Genomic DNA, 17398 nt, shown 5'->3' with positions numbered 1-17398 from the left:
GATTTCCTGTAACACAAAGAGAGCTGTTGAGACATCCAGGCATGATGGATAGAACCCCCGAGTATAATTCGGGGTGGTCCAGCTCTCTGCCAACGGGAAAACCAGACAAAATCTGAATCAAGATAAATCATCACCAGTGACCCTCTGCACCTCACCCCACCGCTGAGAATGAGTCTAAGGATTTGAGAGAGTGACAAGGCAGCTGCTGCCCAGTCAAACCCCCTGTGCATGGCAGGCTGACTGGCGTGGCACTTTTCATAAAAACAAGCTTGTCTCTGGTTTCCTCTTACAGAGAAGACAATTGTCTCCCTGAGGTGGCTGCCGAAAGCTGGAAGTTCAAGATCTTAACCTTGGGGAGATTTTTTGATAAAAGTACCCAGCTGTAGAGACATAGAATGCTCAAAGGTAGTTTCAAGACCAGTGGCTCTCAAAGGAGGGAGCACTTCTGACCTCAGGGAACATTCGGCAAGGTCTGGAGACACTTGCGGTTGTCAAAACTGGAGGAGGGCACTACTGACATCTAGTGGGTAGAGGCCAGGGATGCAGCTAAACATCCCACTGTTTTAGGACAGGGCTCTCACAAGAATTATGTGACCCCCAAATATCATTAATACCAAAATTGAGAAACCTTAGTCTAGAGCAAAAATCTATGGGCAAACTCAGAGTATCCCCCCCCTTTTTTTTTGGTTCAAATTTTTCATATAATGTAGTAATCTCATCTCTAGAGAGCTCTGAACCCAAAGTTTTGGGTTTTCTCCCTTAGTATAAAAGAACTTGTGAAGAACAAGAACTTACTTTAGACAAGGATAACCTTCTGTTTCAGAAATCTAAAATGAAAAATGCATATGAATTGGTACAATACAATCATACATCAGATTGAAATGCAAATTCTTTGCAGGCAGGAGCCATATCCTCCCCTTTTTTAGTGCCCTTTAGAGCCTTATTTGATATATGCCCTTTAATTTGAGTATTGATTATCCAACTGCTATTGTTGAGATAAAAAGCTGTATTTGACTAATTGTGTGATATTTTAAAACTTCCAGAAACCCCTAGAACAGCCCAGGTTCAGTTTTAAAGATTGTCCCCTCTGAGACGCTGAGGCCGAGGCTGAGTATTGGAGAAGTCACACCCTTCAAAACTGATTCATGAGGGTCTTCTGTGGAGACTAGGGGAGTGGGGATTAATGAGCACACCCCCAAGAAGATGCCCTCTTTCACCCTTAGTCACCCCCCCCCCCCCCACCTCAGACAGGGAGTGCCTGGATTCTCCTCTCACCCAGGCAGACACCAGCCCAAGGAAACCGGGCCTCTTCCTTCAGTTGCTCTTTTATGACCCTAACGCTCCTATCAATGTGTGCCCTTCAGTTCACAAGTTCAGCTTCCAGAAGGTTTTCTTTCCCCCACCCACCTCCTCCTTTAGGGACCCAGACCAGCCCCCACTAGGGGGTCCTTGGTCACTGTGCCCATAGTGAAGCCAGCTTCTGCCCAGGGCTTGTTGTGCTAAACATAAATTCACATTTCTGTTCTCTCCTCCCTTCCTCTTGCTCCATTTTAACAAAATAGAGTAAATGATTTCTTGATAGTTGCTCATACTTTCCCTCAAAGTAAGAAGACGATTGAGTGTTCTGACTGACAGAGCCTGCATATTCAGTTTTTTCCTGTATGGGGAAAATGAAATAAACAGAGTGATTCTCTCAACCAGGGTTTAAGGGAGTGACACCACACGGTCATTGACAGAAGCCCTTCGGATGCCATGTGCTCAGGTTTAGTTCTTGTTTCTGTGACTGATCCTGGCTTTGATTTGCTTTGTGCTTGTACCACCTATAGCTCCAGCCTCGGGGGAGGGGGGTTGTCCCTCTTTCAGCTCCATTCCTGCCTTAGCCCCTCCGTTCCTGCTCCTCCTCCTCAGAAATCAATTTCCCCTCACTCAGCTCAGGACTGGCTCCAATTATATTTAGATCTTGGGCTTGTCACTTCCTCAGTAAAATTTTCTGTGACTACCATCTTATAATATGATCCTCTCTTCTTCTTATTTTTTAATCATAGCACTCAGATCCTTTCCTTCACAATGTTTATTACATAGGTATAGTCATAATTATATGCATATGAAGGGTAGCAGGAGATGCCACTGTAGAGGAGTAAATATAATTTTCCCTTACCCTTCTAGTTCCTTAGCTGAGACCCCTGTGTAATAAAAAGAAAGATTAACAGGAGAAAAATTTAATTACCTACTTATTTACTGAAGATCCCACAAAGATCTGAGACTCAAAAGGCAGCTGGGCAATTGAGGCTTCAATACCATCTTGAACCAAGGAGTGGGACGGGGGCTGGGATTTCTGAGGGGAGGAAGGGATTTCACGGGAAGGTGAGAAGAGGAAATGTATACCAAACAAACTTTGTAAAAGGTCTCTCAGGTGAAAAAGTGATCTCTGGTTAAGAGCTATTGTCCCCGTGCAGGCCCTTTTTCTAATGCAAATGTCGCTTCCAAAAAAAACAAAAACAAAAACAAAAAACCCTGTAACTTGCACTCCATTTCCAGAGTTTCTCCTGTGTCTGCAGTTTCTCCAAATAAGCAGCTCAAAATAATCCGTATGTCAAAGAGACATATTTTGGGGTGGTGAAGGGGAGCAGAATATGCCACCCATAAATATATCTCTTTGGCATAAGGATTATTTTGAGCACCTTATTTTGAGACACAGGAGAAGCTCTGGAAACAGAGTGGAAATTACCCTTTTGTAAGGGAAATTTACATTTACAATGGAAATCTCCATTTGAACAGTGTCTCCCTCTCTATACCAGGAAGAGGAGGATGACTAAGTCACCAGAAACTCATCACTGGAGAATGCAGGACTCAGATCTGCATAGTAACCTTACCCTTGTTCACTGTGTGTTTCCTGGTCACCTCCAATAACGCACCTCCCCCAACATCTTCTTTTGTCTTTAGTATTAAAGGTGGTATCTTGGGCCCTCTGGGGGAGTAACTTGTTTTCCTGGGTCTCTCTCATGGTATAGGAGGTATACAAGTTATTAAACTCCTGTTTTTCTCCCATTAATCCATATTATTACAGAGGTCTCAGCCAAGAGCCTAGAAGGGTAGAGGAAAAATCAGTTCTCCTCTCCTACACATATACACTTAACTATCTGCCTCCCTCACTGTTCTGCAGTCTGAGACTGAGCTGGCTTTCAATCACTTGCGGATTGAACGTACAAGATAAAGAGCATCGCTGGGAAGGGTTCATCCCCCTTTTATTTTTATTTCCTTTTACCTCACTGATCATCACATTATTTTTTCTTTAATAAATTCTCAGGTTTATCTCTTCCTCGCCTTGTCCAGGACCACCAGGCTGGTCAGGGCCTCTGTACCCAACACTTCATACCACACTTCGTGGTGGTTTTGCTCTTCTCTCACTCCTCTCTACTCCATCTTCTCAAAGTGGTCTGACATCTTCTCCAACCCCACTAATCTCTCTTTCTTCGGAACTCACCCTGCATTCACTGTCACAACATTTAACATCCAAACAGTCCTCTTGTAATGTGTATTTCCTTAATCTGCTCAAAGGGCCTGCGTCCTATATTTTTTCTATAGTCCAGGGCCAAACTTGGTACCAGGCACAAAGGAGGCACTGAATGCTTATTTTACTGATAGAGAAAACCAAACAAGTCCAGGCCAAGGCTTTCTACCCTTACTTCACACTCATAGTCTCTCCAGCCAAGCAAGCAGGTGCACCCCAGAACACCTGTGTTCATATGATCTCATCTGCCTGTTTTTCTCTCATTCCATAAACTCCTGCCAGGCTCTCAAGGTTAGTTCAAGCCCCTTCCCTAACAACCCCACAATGTATTAAGCATCCTTTCATCTGCTGTTACTCTTCGACATCCGCTCTCTGTTCCTGCACTGTCTAATCTGGTTGCCACTCGCTCGGTATGGCTGCTTTAAATTGAGGTGTGCTGTAAAACACCTAGGGACTTTGAAGACTTAGTACAAAACAAAGAATATAAAATATTTCACTTATAATTCTTATATTCGCTTCATTTTTAAGTGATAATAGTTTGCTATATTGGGTTAAATAAAATAATAAAATTAATCTCACCTGTATACTATATTTCACCTATGTATTTGATATATTAGTAGAATTAATTTCACAAATGAGCAAAATTTATTTCTTCTTTTCTTCCCCAGCTATATTGCGATGTAATTGACATACTTATTTGTTGCTTTTTTAATTAGAAAATATAGGAGGGGAAGGGTATAGTTCAGTGGTAGAGCACATGCTTAGCATGCAGGAGATCATGGGTTCGAGTCCCAGTACCTCCATTACATAAAAGTAAATAAGTAAATAAATAAATAAACAAACAAACCTAATTACCTCCCTCCCCTCCCCAAAACAAATAAATAAATAAAAATAAAAGAAAATATAGAATTGCCTATATGGCTTATATTTGTGGCTCACATCATTTATCTACTGGACATTGATGCTCCATACCCTCATTAGCTTTTCCTCCTGTGTTTTGCCCTGTACTGTCCTTTTTCTTGAGATGTGCTATTTCCACATTGAATTAAGGACCATCCTAGCAGGCTTAGGGCTTAGTACAGTGATGGATATGTTAGCAGATAGAGAGACTCCTAAATTGGGACACCCACCAAAGTGCAGGTTCTTGCCACTGGCTGCGAAAGAATTCGCACAGTAGACGCAGAGAGATGAAGTGAACCGCTGCTTTATTGCTCAGAAGGGGAAATGGAAGGAAAGTGCTTGAGCAGGGGGAAGGAAAGAAAAGCGCCTGAATGAGGAAAAGGCGTTCAAGTGGGAAGCGTCAGCCAAGATGGGCAGTAGAGACGGCTCCAGCCCAGGTCTGGCCACGTGGACTTTTATAAGAGGCTTCTGCCATCTTGTCCTCCTTCTGGGTGTGATGGAGCCAATCAGTCCTGGTATGGGATTTTCCGGTTGTTGTCATGGCAGTCATCAACTGTCATGTTGCTGGTGGGCATGTCATTTAGCATGCCAATACATTACAGTGAGTGTATAATGAGCCTCAAGTTCAACTAAAAGTCAAATCCTCCACCATCTTGGGCTCCCTTGGTTCTAACCAGGTCTTGTTCTTCTCTGCAGCTGCCTCCAGAGGCTTAGATAAGAGTAATTGGTTTCTGTTTGAGGAAGGGGCAGGGGTAGGATCCTTGGGGCAACAGCCTTGGTAACAAAAAGGAGGGCTGCTTTTCATCAGACTGCCTGCAATCTGGTGGACCCAGCATTCCCCTCAAAAACCCATCTCCAAAGATTCTGTTCAGCCATGAAAGTTTTAAAGGGAAATGAAGGATTAATCTCAGTTAATGGTTGAGATAGGTGGTCAGAGTTGTTGCCATCCCCCAGTGCCTGCAGGCTTGTCCTAATCAACTGCTTGAGCTGCTCTTCCATGACTCAGGGAGGCTTGGGAGACTTTAGCTTTTCTACAAACAAGAGGCAGGGGTTGGGGGTGGCGGCCACAGGGTCCTGCTTGGTATCAGATACACAAAGACCCTCCATGTGAATTTGTTGAGGATGGTCACAGCATCCCTAATTGCCTCGTTAGAGCATCAGGGCTGTAAAAGGCACTTTAATGCTGAGCCCAGATAACCACAGCATCACATGAAGTTACAAGCAGGAGTGACCACGTTTCCTGGTGGTCAGTTCAGAGCTATTAGTTTCTTATAGCTGCAGATACCCTTGAGGCCGTTAATTAATTCCAAAGGGCTCTTCATCGGTCCATTGTTTCTCAACGTTATTTGACTATTAATGAAAGACTCAATCTGGTGCATCATGAGTCTAGATTATCTGGGGATTATCAAAGTTCTTTGTGAAGATATTGCAAAACATGCTTTGTAATACTCTTGTTTTTCAGGTTTTGTATCCTTCAAAATTAATTGAAGAAATAACTGAACAACTTTCTAACACAGTTCAGTTATTATATAGATCAGTGCTGTCAAATAGAACTTTCTCTGATAATGAAAGTGGCCAGTATGGTAAATGCTAGGCACTTGTGGCCATAAAATTTTAATGAATTTTTATTTACTCGTAAATACCCATGTGGGTCTAGTGCCTACATTTTATACAGTACCATTGTATTCCAACTTAAACTAAAAAAAATGGTTTTCTTTCTTCTAAAATTAGACATCATGAACAAAATGAATCACTGGAATAATGACAAATAACAAATATGTGCCATTTCCATTCTAGATGATACTCCTTATATTTCATTAAATTAAGAATTAACATCATTAAATTTATTATCTTATGGCCTAGGATCTCATGCTTAATGTTTAAAAAGACTTTATTAATTTTTTTAAGGTTCAGTGATTTCCTATATACTGCTGGCCCACACACATGCATAGCCTCCCCCATTATCACCTCCCATCAAAGTGGTACTTTTATTATAATTGACAAACCTACACTGACACATCAGAATCCCCAAAAGTCCATTATTTCCATTGTGGTTCACCCTTGGTGTTTTACATTCTGTGGGTTTAGACAAACGTATTATGACATGTATCCTTCATTATAGTATCATACAAAATATTTTCACTGCCCTAAAGATACTCTGTGCTCTACCTACTCATCCCTCCCTCTGCCAACTCTTAGCAATCATTGATCTTTTTACTCCATAGTTCTCATAGTCTCCAGAGTTTTGCTTTCCCAGAATGTCAGAGTTGGAATCATACAGTAGGTAGTCTTCTCATAATGGCTTCTTTCATGTAGCAGTATGCATTTAAGGTGTCTCCGTGTTTTTTCATGGTTTGATAGCTCATTTCTTTTTAGTGCTGAATAATATTCTGTTGTCTGGATGTACCACAGTTTATGTATCCACTCATGTACTGAAGGATATCTTGGGTGCTTCCAATTTTGGCAGTTATGAATTCAGTTGCTATAAATATCTGTGTGCAGTTTTTTGTGTGGACATAGTTTTCAACAACTTTGGATGAATACCAAGGGGTAATTGATTGCTGGATTGTATGGTAAGAGTATACTAATGTTGAAAGAAACTGCCAAACTATCTTCCAAAGTGGCTGTACCATTTTACATTACTACCAGCAATGACTGAGTGTTTCTGTTGCTCCACTTCCTGGTCAGCATTTGGTATTGTCAGTGTTCTGAATTTTGGCCACTCTAATAGGTGTGTAGTGGTGTCCTGTGGTTATTTAACTTGCATTTCACTGATGACATATGATGTGGAGCATCTTTTCGCATGCTTGTTTGCCATCTATATAGCATCTTAGGTGATGTGTTTGTTAGGAAATAAATGGGTCTGTTGACACATTTTTTTAACTGGATTTTCTTATTATTGACTGTTGGGTTTTATTTTCTGATTTACTCTAACCTACATTTTTTTATGTGACAAAAATTAGGTTAAATTTCACTAGGTGATACATGAAGTGAAACTGATTTTCTTTTCATCTTGGGTAACAGGTGCAGGCTTTTATCTTTATTTTATCATATTACCAGTCCCCAAAGTTAGGACTGTCAATGTTTACTGTCTGCACTTTGACATCAGAGCAAACAGCAGTTTGACGTGGCACCAGTGATTACCCGGGTGGTGGGGAGTGCAGGTCAGGCACAGGGCACGGGGCCCAGGGAAACGCCGCTTCTGAATTCGCCATCACCTCCTCCTTCAGTCATTCCTTACTGTGCTTCACCCGATCCTAAAAATGGTCAGACATCTGAGGGAGGAGCTGAGCGTATGCCGATGGTAAAGATGGTGATGACGGTTAAGAGCTGTGGTACTAGAGGTAGCTGCCAATGCTGAGTCCCCACTGTGTGGCAGCCACTAGCTAAGGACTTTCCGCATTATCTTTTCTGACCCTCAACAACCTGGGGACATTCTTGGTCACAAGTATACACTGGGCCTTCTGCTGGGGTTCCTGGGCTTCTGGAAACAATGAGTATTGTCTTTACAGCTAAACAGATGAGGAACCAGGATATCTAAACAGGACATGCTCGGGGCCCAGGGCAGCAAACACCAAATATTCTCCTGGGTGAAACAGGGAGGGACAGTGTAAGCGCCAAAACCAAAATCAAATCGTGACTGTCACCTGTCTGTCTTAGTAACCTGCAAACAAGAACATCTGATGTGGGAAATTAATCGAGGGAAGCCCCTCTTCCCTAAGCTGCTACCACTTGTTGATTTCGTCAGCACCAAAAGGAGCAAACTATTCTAAAGACATGAGCATATTGGATTTTAGACCCTTAACTTTCAACTTTCTGTTAAAAAAACCTTTCTGCTAGTAACTAAATAAATATGACTATTTTTTTCCATTCTAAAAGCCTTAGACCGCAAAGTGCCAGTGTTGAGAAGAAGCCAGTCCGGGTAGGATGTGGGCCTGCTGGTAGGAAGCCACACCCAGCAACCAGAAATTTATTATGACTCAGGCCAGTTCAGTTTAATAAAAACACAGTCAATACTGGAGAAAACAAAATAAATTTACAAAAAATATATTTATGAAGCGGTTTCAAGACAATGGATTTAGCTAGATTAGCATTACTAGTAATTCCTTTTCATGCGCAAATAGGGTCAAAGAGAGGAAACCCAGGGAGGAAAAGCTGAAAACCTAGAATCCTGAAGCAAACCAACATTTGGAAACTGTGTGAATTCACTGTGAATGGTGGAACATAAATAAAATAACTAACTACGAAATATACTTAACCGTTTCATTAAACTCATGTCTCCACCAACACACACATTATCCTCCCCTGTCATCTCAGTGGCTCAGCACCAGGGTTATTTTTCCCCCAGGGTTCACTGAGGGAGGTCTTGAGACATTTAGGGATGCCACGCAACATGCACGGTGCACAGCACAGCCCCCGACAGCACAGAATGACCCACCCCCGTGGCAGCAGCGCCGCGGTTTCAGGGAAGACCATCTGCTGCCTCACTTGATCTGCTGTAAACACAGCAGATCACACACTCGGTACGCTGATCAGATGGAAGTCACTCTGCTGCAGTTTGTAATAAGGAATGGAATATTCCAGAGTGTGAAGCTGCTGAACTGCTTGCGAACAATCACATGCAACTTCCAGAATGTTCAGATTCACAGAAATAATTCGCAGTCTGTGCATCAACCTTAGTTCAAAGACAGTTGCTAACGAGAAACGATAAAGAATGGGTTCCAAAGTGTTTGAAACTGGGACATCTCCCTTGGCCTAATTCTGCATGACATCCCTTTAACAAGTTAAAACTGGTCAAGAAAAGGACTTTCCAAGCCTTACTGTAGTCATTATTTTGCAGTACGTGTGTATCAAATCATCACGATGTCCATCATAGACTTACACAATGTCATATGTCAGTTATATCTCAATGAAGCTAGGAAAAGAAAGAGCTTTCCAAGTTTGTTTTAGAAGACAAATAGAGAAATAATGAGTTATTCTCAGTTCTCGAGGCATCTGATCCCAGTCTGGAATGCCACCGACACCAGCGCTGCCAACACCCAACACACGTGACTGGTGGGAAACAACCAGCCTTCCCCTCTCTCAAGGCAGCCGCGTACTCACAGGCTCGGTTCCGGGTTTTGTAAGTGCAGGTGTAGAGGCTGCAGGGCCTCACCGGCATGGACCTCGGAATCTGGATCCCTCTCCACAGTGACTTGCATGGGGAGGCCTGAAGAATGGCCCTCAGGCGGCTCATCATCACCATCTTTAGCTTGAAATCCTGACCAGCTCCCAAAGAACTTGCAGGGACCTAATAACCTAGAGGCAAAAGGAGGACAGAGGAGGAAAAGCCTTAAACAACAGAGGTGGCCGATCAGACATCACTCAGATTATTAGGAGTGGGGCGGGAGGGAAGGCAAATGAGAATCAATGACATATCCACTCTTGTTCTTCACTGGTCACCCCTGGACAGAATGGCTTGCTTCCCCTGCATGCACTTCACGCTCCTGTCTGCACACCAGCCAGGGGCACTTATTTCTCCCAACTCCCCAAGCTCCCTCCAGCTGGTGCAGATGCTCCTCCCTCCCTGAACCACTCTTCCTTCATCTGTGCCTGGTTAATTCCTACCCTGTCTTCAGGCGATCCACTCCAGGGTCATGTACTCAAAGCCCGCCCCACCGTGCACTCACCTGGTGAGCCCAGCACTCTCTTCTTGGTCATGGGGCGTATTGCTGTTGAATTAAATAACGGATCATGAACGTACTTGACGCCTCCATCCCCCCAGCATCGAAGCCCCACGGTGGTAGGGACAGTGTCTGTCTGTCATGGCTGCATCTCTTAGGGACACGGTGCCTGGCATGTGGCTGCTTGATGAGTCTTAGTGGAATGCCCCGAGGAGGCTTCCTTGGTGATGGAGATGTTGATCCTAATTTTAAGAACCCAGAACTGTGAAGTTACCGCTAGCGTGTTCTCAGACGGTATTAAGGGGTTTTCCCTTCCTGCATGCCACCATCAGTCATTTGTAGGGCTTTTTATACTTCTGAAACACTTTTAAATGCTAGTCCTGTAAGAAGTGGGTCTCATCTAAGACCTGAAGGACCCCGGAAGTCCTGCATGATCTGAAAGAGAAACCTACTCGAATATGAACCTAACTTAGCCTCACAGGTTGGGAATTCTGCCAGTGAACATTTTCATTTCAACATTTATCGTCATTTCCTTTGCTCCAGGACCCAAAGTTGAACAAGGCATGAATTCTACCTTTCAGATGTACAGTTTCTCCTCTTGGGAGTGTCTTGAGATGCGTATCATACCGGAAGGAAAACAGACACCAGTCCAGGTCTGAGCAGATTCTGCCTTCCGCCTATTGGAGGCCTCTCGATAGTTTAGCAATGCCAGGGAGAGGACAGGTGCTAAAACGCACAAGAAGAGAAACGGGGGGCGCGGGGGGGGGGGGCACTGAAGACACGTCACTTACAAACTTGACTTAATCTCTTCATACCACCTTTCCAAGAAGGGTATTCAATACAAAAAAGCACATTATGGACACAGTGATGCTGAGCAAGGAGGCACATGTGCTCATTTCATCGTCTCTCTCTTCCTGTTCCTCACTGCTGTTCACTGGCCGTGAACTAGCTTTTCTCCCTGTACTGCTGCCCTCGACCCCACTAGCTCTGAGCTGGAGGGAAGAAGGCTACACTCAAGGGAAATGAGAGAAAACCACACCTGAGGTGTGTCCAATGGAAGCAGGAAGCAGAGTTGCTGTCACTACCCTGCAAGGCACAAGTGAGGGCTCCAGGCAGATCTCTATATAACTGGCTCCCCACGAGCCATGTGCCCATATAAGTGTTATAACATGAATCACAGTGTGGTGACAAGCCAGCCTTCCAGCCCAGGGCCGTGTCCTCTGTTGTACCCTTCACTTTGCTGATGAACACGTGGAACCAAGGGATCAGAAATGAATGGCTTCCACCTGCAAGGGGACTGGTTGGGATAGCGTGAGTCCCAGGGAGCACCACCCCCCCAGGCCTAACTCCCTACCTGGCGTCTTTAGGCCAGTGACACCTGAAGTATGTCTGCATTGCCAAAAGGTGTTTGATATTCTCAAACCAAGTTAAAATCACTCTGTTTATACTTTTATGTGTGTGTTTGTATATATACGTCTTTGGAGGGAGTGAGTATGTCAAAATGTACCTTATTTAAGATATGTAAAAGTCTGACAGGGTTTCAAATACAGACTGGGGATACACTTTCAGGGCACTATCTTGATAGTGCCTTGAGCCAAATAAGAGTAGCTCGTTTTCAAGTATCTTCACTAACTCAATTAACAGAGCAGGCTTAGAGAATAATGGACAGTTGGCCACTTTATTCAGAATCTATTTCTGATTAAAAAAATATTTTATTTTGGAAAAGTTCAAACTTATAGAAACAGTGAAAATACTGTAATAAAACCACCTATGTACCTAATACTCCATTTAAACAATTATCTGTTGGTGGCCAAGCAAGTTTTATTTATGCCCCACCCCACCCCAGATTATTCTGAAGCAAATCCTAGACATCTTAGAAACACATCCATGATTTGATTTTCCATAGGAAAATATCCTCCAAGTTTATAGTTTCTTCTCCATGAAAATTATCTGTATGAAATAGCCCCTGGTGATAGTTTACTGAGAGAATATGAAAAGTATCAATTTCAAAATTAAAACCATAGCATAAAAGCCCAGTAACTTGATAACTTTCTCAGTGCTTACCTATCCCTTAATGTCAACACTTCACTTTTTTCTTGATATCTCCACTCTAATCTTGGATGAGAGCCCAGGTTAAGAACTTTATGCTTCTTTCTAACTTATAAGACTATGTCCAGCATGAAACTGTGTAATTTATAATTGCAGGTCAGCAGGTTAAAAGGATTATATGAACTGAAATGCTTAAGATTAAGGCTTAATGTACACCCGTCAACTTAAGCAAGAAAGAATCCATAACCAGAAGAGCAAGAAGAACAGTTGTTCCGTAACACTGTACAAGAAGTTGACTTTTTCTGTGACTTCGGTTGGTGCATGGTCTGAGAAAACTCCCAGAAAATGCTGCTAAGTGTTATGTAAATGAAAGTTGTTAGTACTCAAATTGAGTTTGCTAACATGCCACCCATGATTTTAGTACAAAAACTAAGAAAATAGAAAGAAGTTTAAGATGATTTTTAATGTCATTTTTTCCTTTTAAGACAGAATCATCAAATAATTCCAACTAAATAGGATTCTCTCTGATAAAATCAATTTGTAAAATTTCAAAAATTGCTAAGAGATGTGGGGAAACCTTGCCTGAATTCTGTGCTTCTTTCAGTCAACTTCCATTCCTGAATTGAAGCAATAATGAGCGATTATCTCATGCAAAGCACTGTGCTGGGTAAAGATGAAAAAGTTAGGTTTTCTCCTTATTCTGTAGCTCGCAGTCTACAAGGATAACCTCTTTAAACAAATACCTTCTCTGTTTTTTTAGTTACATTTTTTGTTGTAGTAAACTATACGTAATATTATCATTTTAATCTTTTTGAAGTGTATAATTCAGTGGCATTAAGTATATTCACAATGGTGTGTAACCATCACCACTATCTATACCCAAACTTTATCATCCCCACTACAAACTCTGTACACATTAAACAATAACTCCTCACTCCTCCCTACCTTGCAGCCCCCAGTAGCCTCTACTCTACTTTCTGTCTCTATGTATTTGCCTATTCAAGATATTTCATTTAAGTGAAATTGTATAATATTTTCCCTCTGAGTCTGGCTTATTTCACTTAGCATAATTAAACCAATACTTCTTAACCAAAGCCGGATGTGATGACAGCCCTGACTTAATTCAGTGGGAACATAGAGGGCAGAGGCTGTAAGTTTCAGGAGGGGGTGGGCATCTGAACCATGTGTCATAGGGGAGAGTTTAACAGGAAGGGCAAAGGCAGAGAGATGGACAAGGATAATGTCAGGGATGATGAGGACATTTGGGGGACAGGGATGCTTAGGAGCCAAGGCCAGAGGAGACAGTGGGGTTGAAATGGGAACAGCCTTGGGTTTGTTCAGTATTCAATCCCAGTGTCAGGGGGAGGTGGGCAAACATGTGGGAAAGGCCTCCTTTCTTGCTTACAGTCTAGATAGAAAAAGGGGCTTAGTAAATCCCTGGGAGGCAATGGTAATTACAAGGTACACTCAACAGAAGAGACATGCTGATTTGTCCTTCGAAGCGAAGGTTGTGATAAGACAATGCCAAAGGCATGCTTGATGTCTGAGGGAGTTGTACGGAAAAGCAGGCACGCATTTGGCTCTGTACAAGGCACTGTGTGGGGTCTGCGGCCTGTTAGCATGGCGACCAGAGAAGTCTGGGTATAACTGATCCTTGGTCTAGCTCCACAGAGCCATCGGGAAAGCACTGAGGCAAGGCTGAGCCGATGCTGCAGGCTGGGGCTGACTGCCAGGGCCATGGCCATGCTCTGGGGACTGCCCTGCACTCTGCAGTCATGCTGTCTTGGCACAACACTGAGGCCAATGACACCTGGCCCAGAGGAAGCATCTCCTGCCCACTTCCAGACTGGCTCTCTAGGGCTTGGTGGACATGAGAGTGCCAGAGGACCTGACACCCCCCTCACTCTTGGTCATCTTCCACCATGCCCACCCAGTGGCGGGCAGCATGTGTGGCTTGGGGATCTGAACCTCTGTCTCCTGAGAATGCTGCTGATCTCACTGCAGGGAGACACTGACTCTGAAGATTACCTTTTATGTTTTTAGACAAAAACAACAAAACCCAAAATCCTGTGTTCTGTAACAAAGCTAAATGTATCTGAACTTTCCACCATCCCAAGTCTGCTATAAATATTTTTTGAGATGTTAGCCAAGCAGACGGTCAGGGGACACAGTGTAAGGTAGGGCTGGATGGGGATTTGAGATTAACTTGGGGTATATGAATTTCCAAGGGACTAGAAGACTTTCAGATGTTATTCCATGTGTATAGAATGAAGTACTGATGGTGTCTGATGACTGTCAGCACAGCACAGGATGGGCAGGAGTGGACCAAGTGTGGAGCCAGGAAAGTCAGTGAGGACGCGATTCTTTTAACCACCCTTCATTCAGTCAATCGCTCTTTTATTCTTCCCTTCATCAGGACATCAATCAAATATCTATTAAATGGTCACACTGTTCTAGGCTCATCAGAGGAATAAAACAAAGTCCCCACCCTTGTAGATTTACGTTCTAGTTGGGGAGACAGATAGTAAACAGCAGTGTAATACTTAAGTCAGTTGTAGACAAACTAAAATATATTCTGTGAAAAGTAGAGCAGGGTAAGGTGAATTTGGAGTTCCACAGGGAAGGGGGTGTTGCATTTTTAAATAAATTGCTCAGGAGAGGCCTTATTGAGAAGGTGAAATTTGAGCAATGGATTGAAGGAGGTAAAGGAATTAGTTATATGGCTCTCAGGAGGAAGGGTATTACAGGCAGAGGGAAATGCCTGTGCAGAGACCCTGAGGTGGGAGCTTGTCTGGCACATTCAGGGGACAGAAAGGAGGCCAATATGGCTGAGTGGAGTGAGCTAGAAGTAGGAGACGAGGTCCAGAGGTAATCGATGCCAAAGCAAGCAGACTTCTAGGCCACTGTAAAGGTCCCCCATTGTGGGGACACAATGGAGTTTTTTGGAGCAGAGGAGGGACATAATCTGATTTACATTTTTAAAAGACCATTCAGGGCGCCCTACTGGAAGCTGACCAGGATGGAATAAAGAAATAGGGAGCCCATTCAGGACAATCCAGGGGCTGGAACTTCCTAGTCACAGTGGAGGTGGTGAGAGGTGGTTGAGTACTGAATATATCTTGGAGATACAGCCCATAAGATGTGAAAGAAAGGACTGGAGGATGACTGGAAGATTCTTGGCTTAAACAACTGGAAGGATGGAGCTGCCATGAACTGAGATGGGGAAGGCTGTGTGTGGAAAGGTTTTGAGTGGGAAATCAGTGGCTCAGATTTGGGCATGTGGAGTTTGAAATGAAATTCCAATAATCCAAGTGAGAGAATATGGTAGAATATTCTATTTTGTGGTAGAAAGAGGATGACTTCTTCAATAAAGAAACAGAACCCTGCACGAGGAGCAAGTGGGGAGGGAAGGATGGCACTCTTACTGCTAATCCTATTGGATTTGAGGTGCCAAGGGGGCAGGCGAGAGGAAAGGTCTAGGAGAGTTGGCAATGCGGCTCTGGTGCTCAGGAGAGGTCGTGAGTCTAGAGAGAAGGAAAATCCCCTCCCCCAGGAGTAAGAGGTGTATAGAGGGAGACTACCATGGAGTGATGAAGGAGGCCAAGAGACGGAGAAGGAATAGTGAAAGGCAATCATGGGAGGAACGGAGCACGAAAGGTCAGGGGCAAGGAGGGTTCCAGGGAAATCCTAATAGAAAGAAACAGAATTTAACTAATACTAGGCTGCAACACATGAGCTTATTTATGCTCAAGCCAAAGGTGAACCCCCTTTTACATTAAAAGTTAGAATTTATTGAAAGATGGTTATTTAAACTTACCCATGGATATTATAAAGCCCAAGCTAGTGAAATCACAAATGTTTAATTATCAAACATAATACGTAACAATGAACCACTAGGATACATTACTGGATGTAATTACTGTCCTTAAGTTTGTTCTTAAAGATGGGACCATAGGCTGGATGGGCCCCAGAAGAGCTAAGTTTCCTGTACCTTATGCCTTTGCTGTCACTAATTATTAATGTATGTCCTTGGATCTTAATAATTCATCCCTTATCTGCTGTTTTGCAGACTTTGAAATGTGTGAGGAAAAAATGATTCTGAAAGCCTTTAAAGAATCATTCATAAATCATGTATTTCCTAAATGACAGTCGTTTGAACTCTGCTTGATTAAGCCATATATATGTATGTAAAAGACAGCAAAAAAAAAAAAGTGTACTCTGACTAAAGATTACAATTAAACTGGAAAAACAAATTCCTTGATTCTCATCAAATTGACTTCCTTTACTCACCTCCCAATTTCCAAAAGAAGCAAGCCTTTTGCAATTCCTTGAATTGGAAATTTGAGATTATGTTGCCATGTCTTGACTGAGAAAGCTGAGTTTCTTCCTCTCACCCACTTCTCTGAGAGCAGGATCCCAATCTGGGGTTGCCAAAGGTTTTAAAATAAGTTTCTAGTAACTGCTTTGTGTGCTGCAACTAACTGCCCCAGTGCGACCAGTGAGATGAAATACATTTCCCTCCTTCTATCAGATTTCCAGAATATTCCTATTCACTCAGTCTTACTGTGTTCTGTGAGTGCTCACAGCCTATTACCTGGTTCCAGGGACAGCAGGGCAGGTGTGTACAGGGCAGAGAGAATGATGCCCTGCTGCTCTTGGCCTTTTGGTGAATTTCAGTTCTGGTACTACATAAAAATTGAGTAAAGGAGGAATGCCCTAGTAAGCTGAGAGGTTTTCCATTCCCAACATATGCGAGAACAGTGACCATTCTGAGGGATGTGCAGGGGCAGATGAGGGGTAAGGTCTGGGGCAGCTTCCCTCGTCAGAGAAATCTGGCTACTCCTTTCCATATCCCAGCAAGGTGTTTAATAGAGTGGAGATGGCCAGATTACCAGTAAAGGAAGAAGGGGAAGCAGAAAGCAATGTGGTTTTCAGTGGCTGGATGAGAACAAGTTCTATCTAAATTAAGGTATACACATTAAATTCTTGTATTTCTCAAACATTCCCAGTGAATATATGCAGGAGGGGAGGGCACTTACATTAATATTAACAAATTGCCACCAACCTCAAGACAGTATCTTTTAACATCAAATGCCACAAAAACTCACAGACATCAACAATGTTTGTAATTTAGAAATTCTCCTCCAGTCCTGGGGTGGGGCACAAAACAAAAAGGCAAGAGGGAACTGCGGAATGGAGAAGGCTCATACTTGTCCACGTGACACAGCTGTGCTGCAGATCCCCTGCCCTGGGGGTGGTTGTAACTCGTCCTCAG

General features: G+C 43.2%; 1 protein-coding gene and 1 long non-coding RNA gene across 12 annotated transcripts in view; one reads left to right on the top strand and one right to left on the bottom strand.

The window, feature by feature from the left end:
* LOC116662217 overlaps window positions 1-17398 on the top strand; it is a 63019-nt gene that overhangs the window by 21783 nt on the left and 23838 nt on the right. The window contains exon 3 of one of the 2 annotated variants that reach the window (XR_004318225.1): window positions 12280-12537. The exons of the other annotated variant lie outside the window; for it this stretch is intronic. This is a non-coding gene — a long non-coding RNA (uncharacterized LOC116662217). Of the gene's footprint in view, window positions 1-12279; window positions 12538-17398 lie in introns of those variants that run through there. 2 annotated transcript variants of the gene reach the window in all.
* LOC102514573 (carbonic anhydrase 5B, mitochondrial) overlaps window positions 1-17398 on the bottom strand; it is a 34566-nt gene that overhangs the window by 16496 nt on the left and 672 nt on the right. Inside the window, exons 2-5 of one of the 10 annotated variants that reach the window (XM_032475755.1) lie at window positions 16414-16544; window positions 10649-10800; window positions 10081-10122; window positions 9515-9709 (exon numbers count right to left, since the gene is read on the bottom strand). In XM_032475755.1, the coding sequence (XP_032331646.1) occupies window positions 9515-9656 (142 nt within the window). In that variant the 5' untranslated portion in view covers window positions 9657-9709; window positions 10081-10122; window positions 10649-10800; window positions 16414-16544. Of the gene's footprint in view, window positions 1-9514; window positions 10801-16413; window positions 16545-17398 lie in introns of all 10 variants that reach the window. The other 9 variants (XM_032475753.1, XM_032475754.1, XM_032475760.1 and 6 more) reach the window with 9 other exon arrangements.

This window comes from Camelus ferus, chromosome X (genome assembly GCF_009834535.1).
Source record: "Camelus ferus isolate YT-003-E chromosome X, BCGSAC_Cfer_1.0, whole genome shotgun sequence".
In the NCBI taxonomy this organism is placed as follows: Eukaryota; Metazoa; Chordata; class Mammalia; order Artiodactyla; family Camelidae; genus Camelus; species Camelus ferus.
This window is presented reverse-complemented; position numbering and strand designations above follow the sequence as displayed.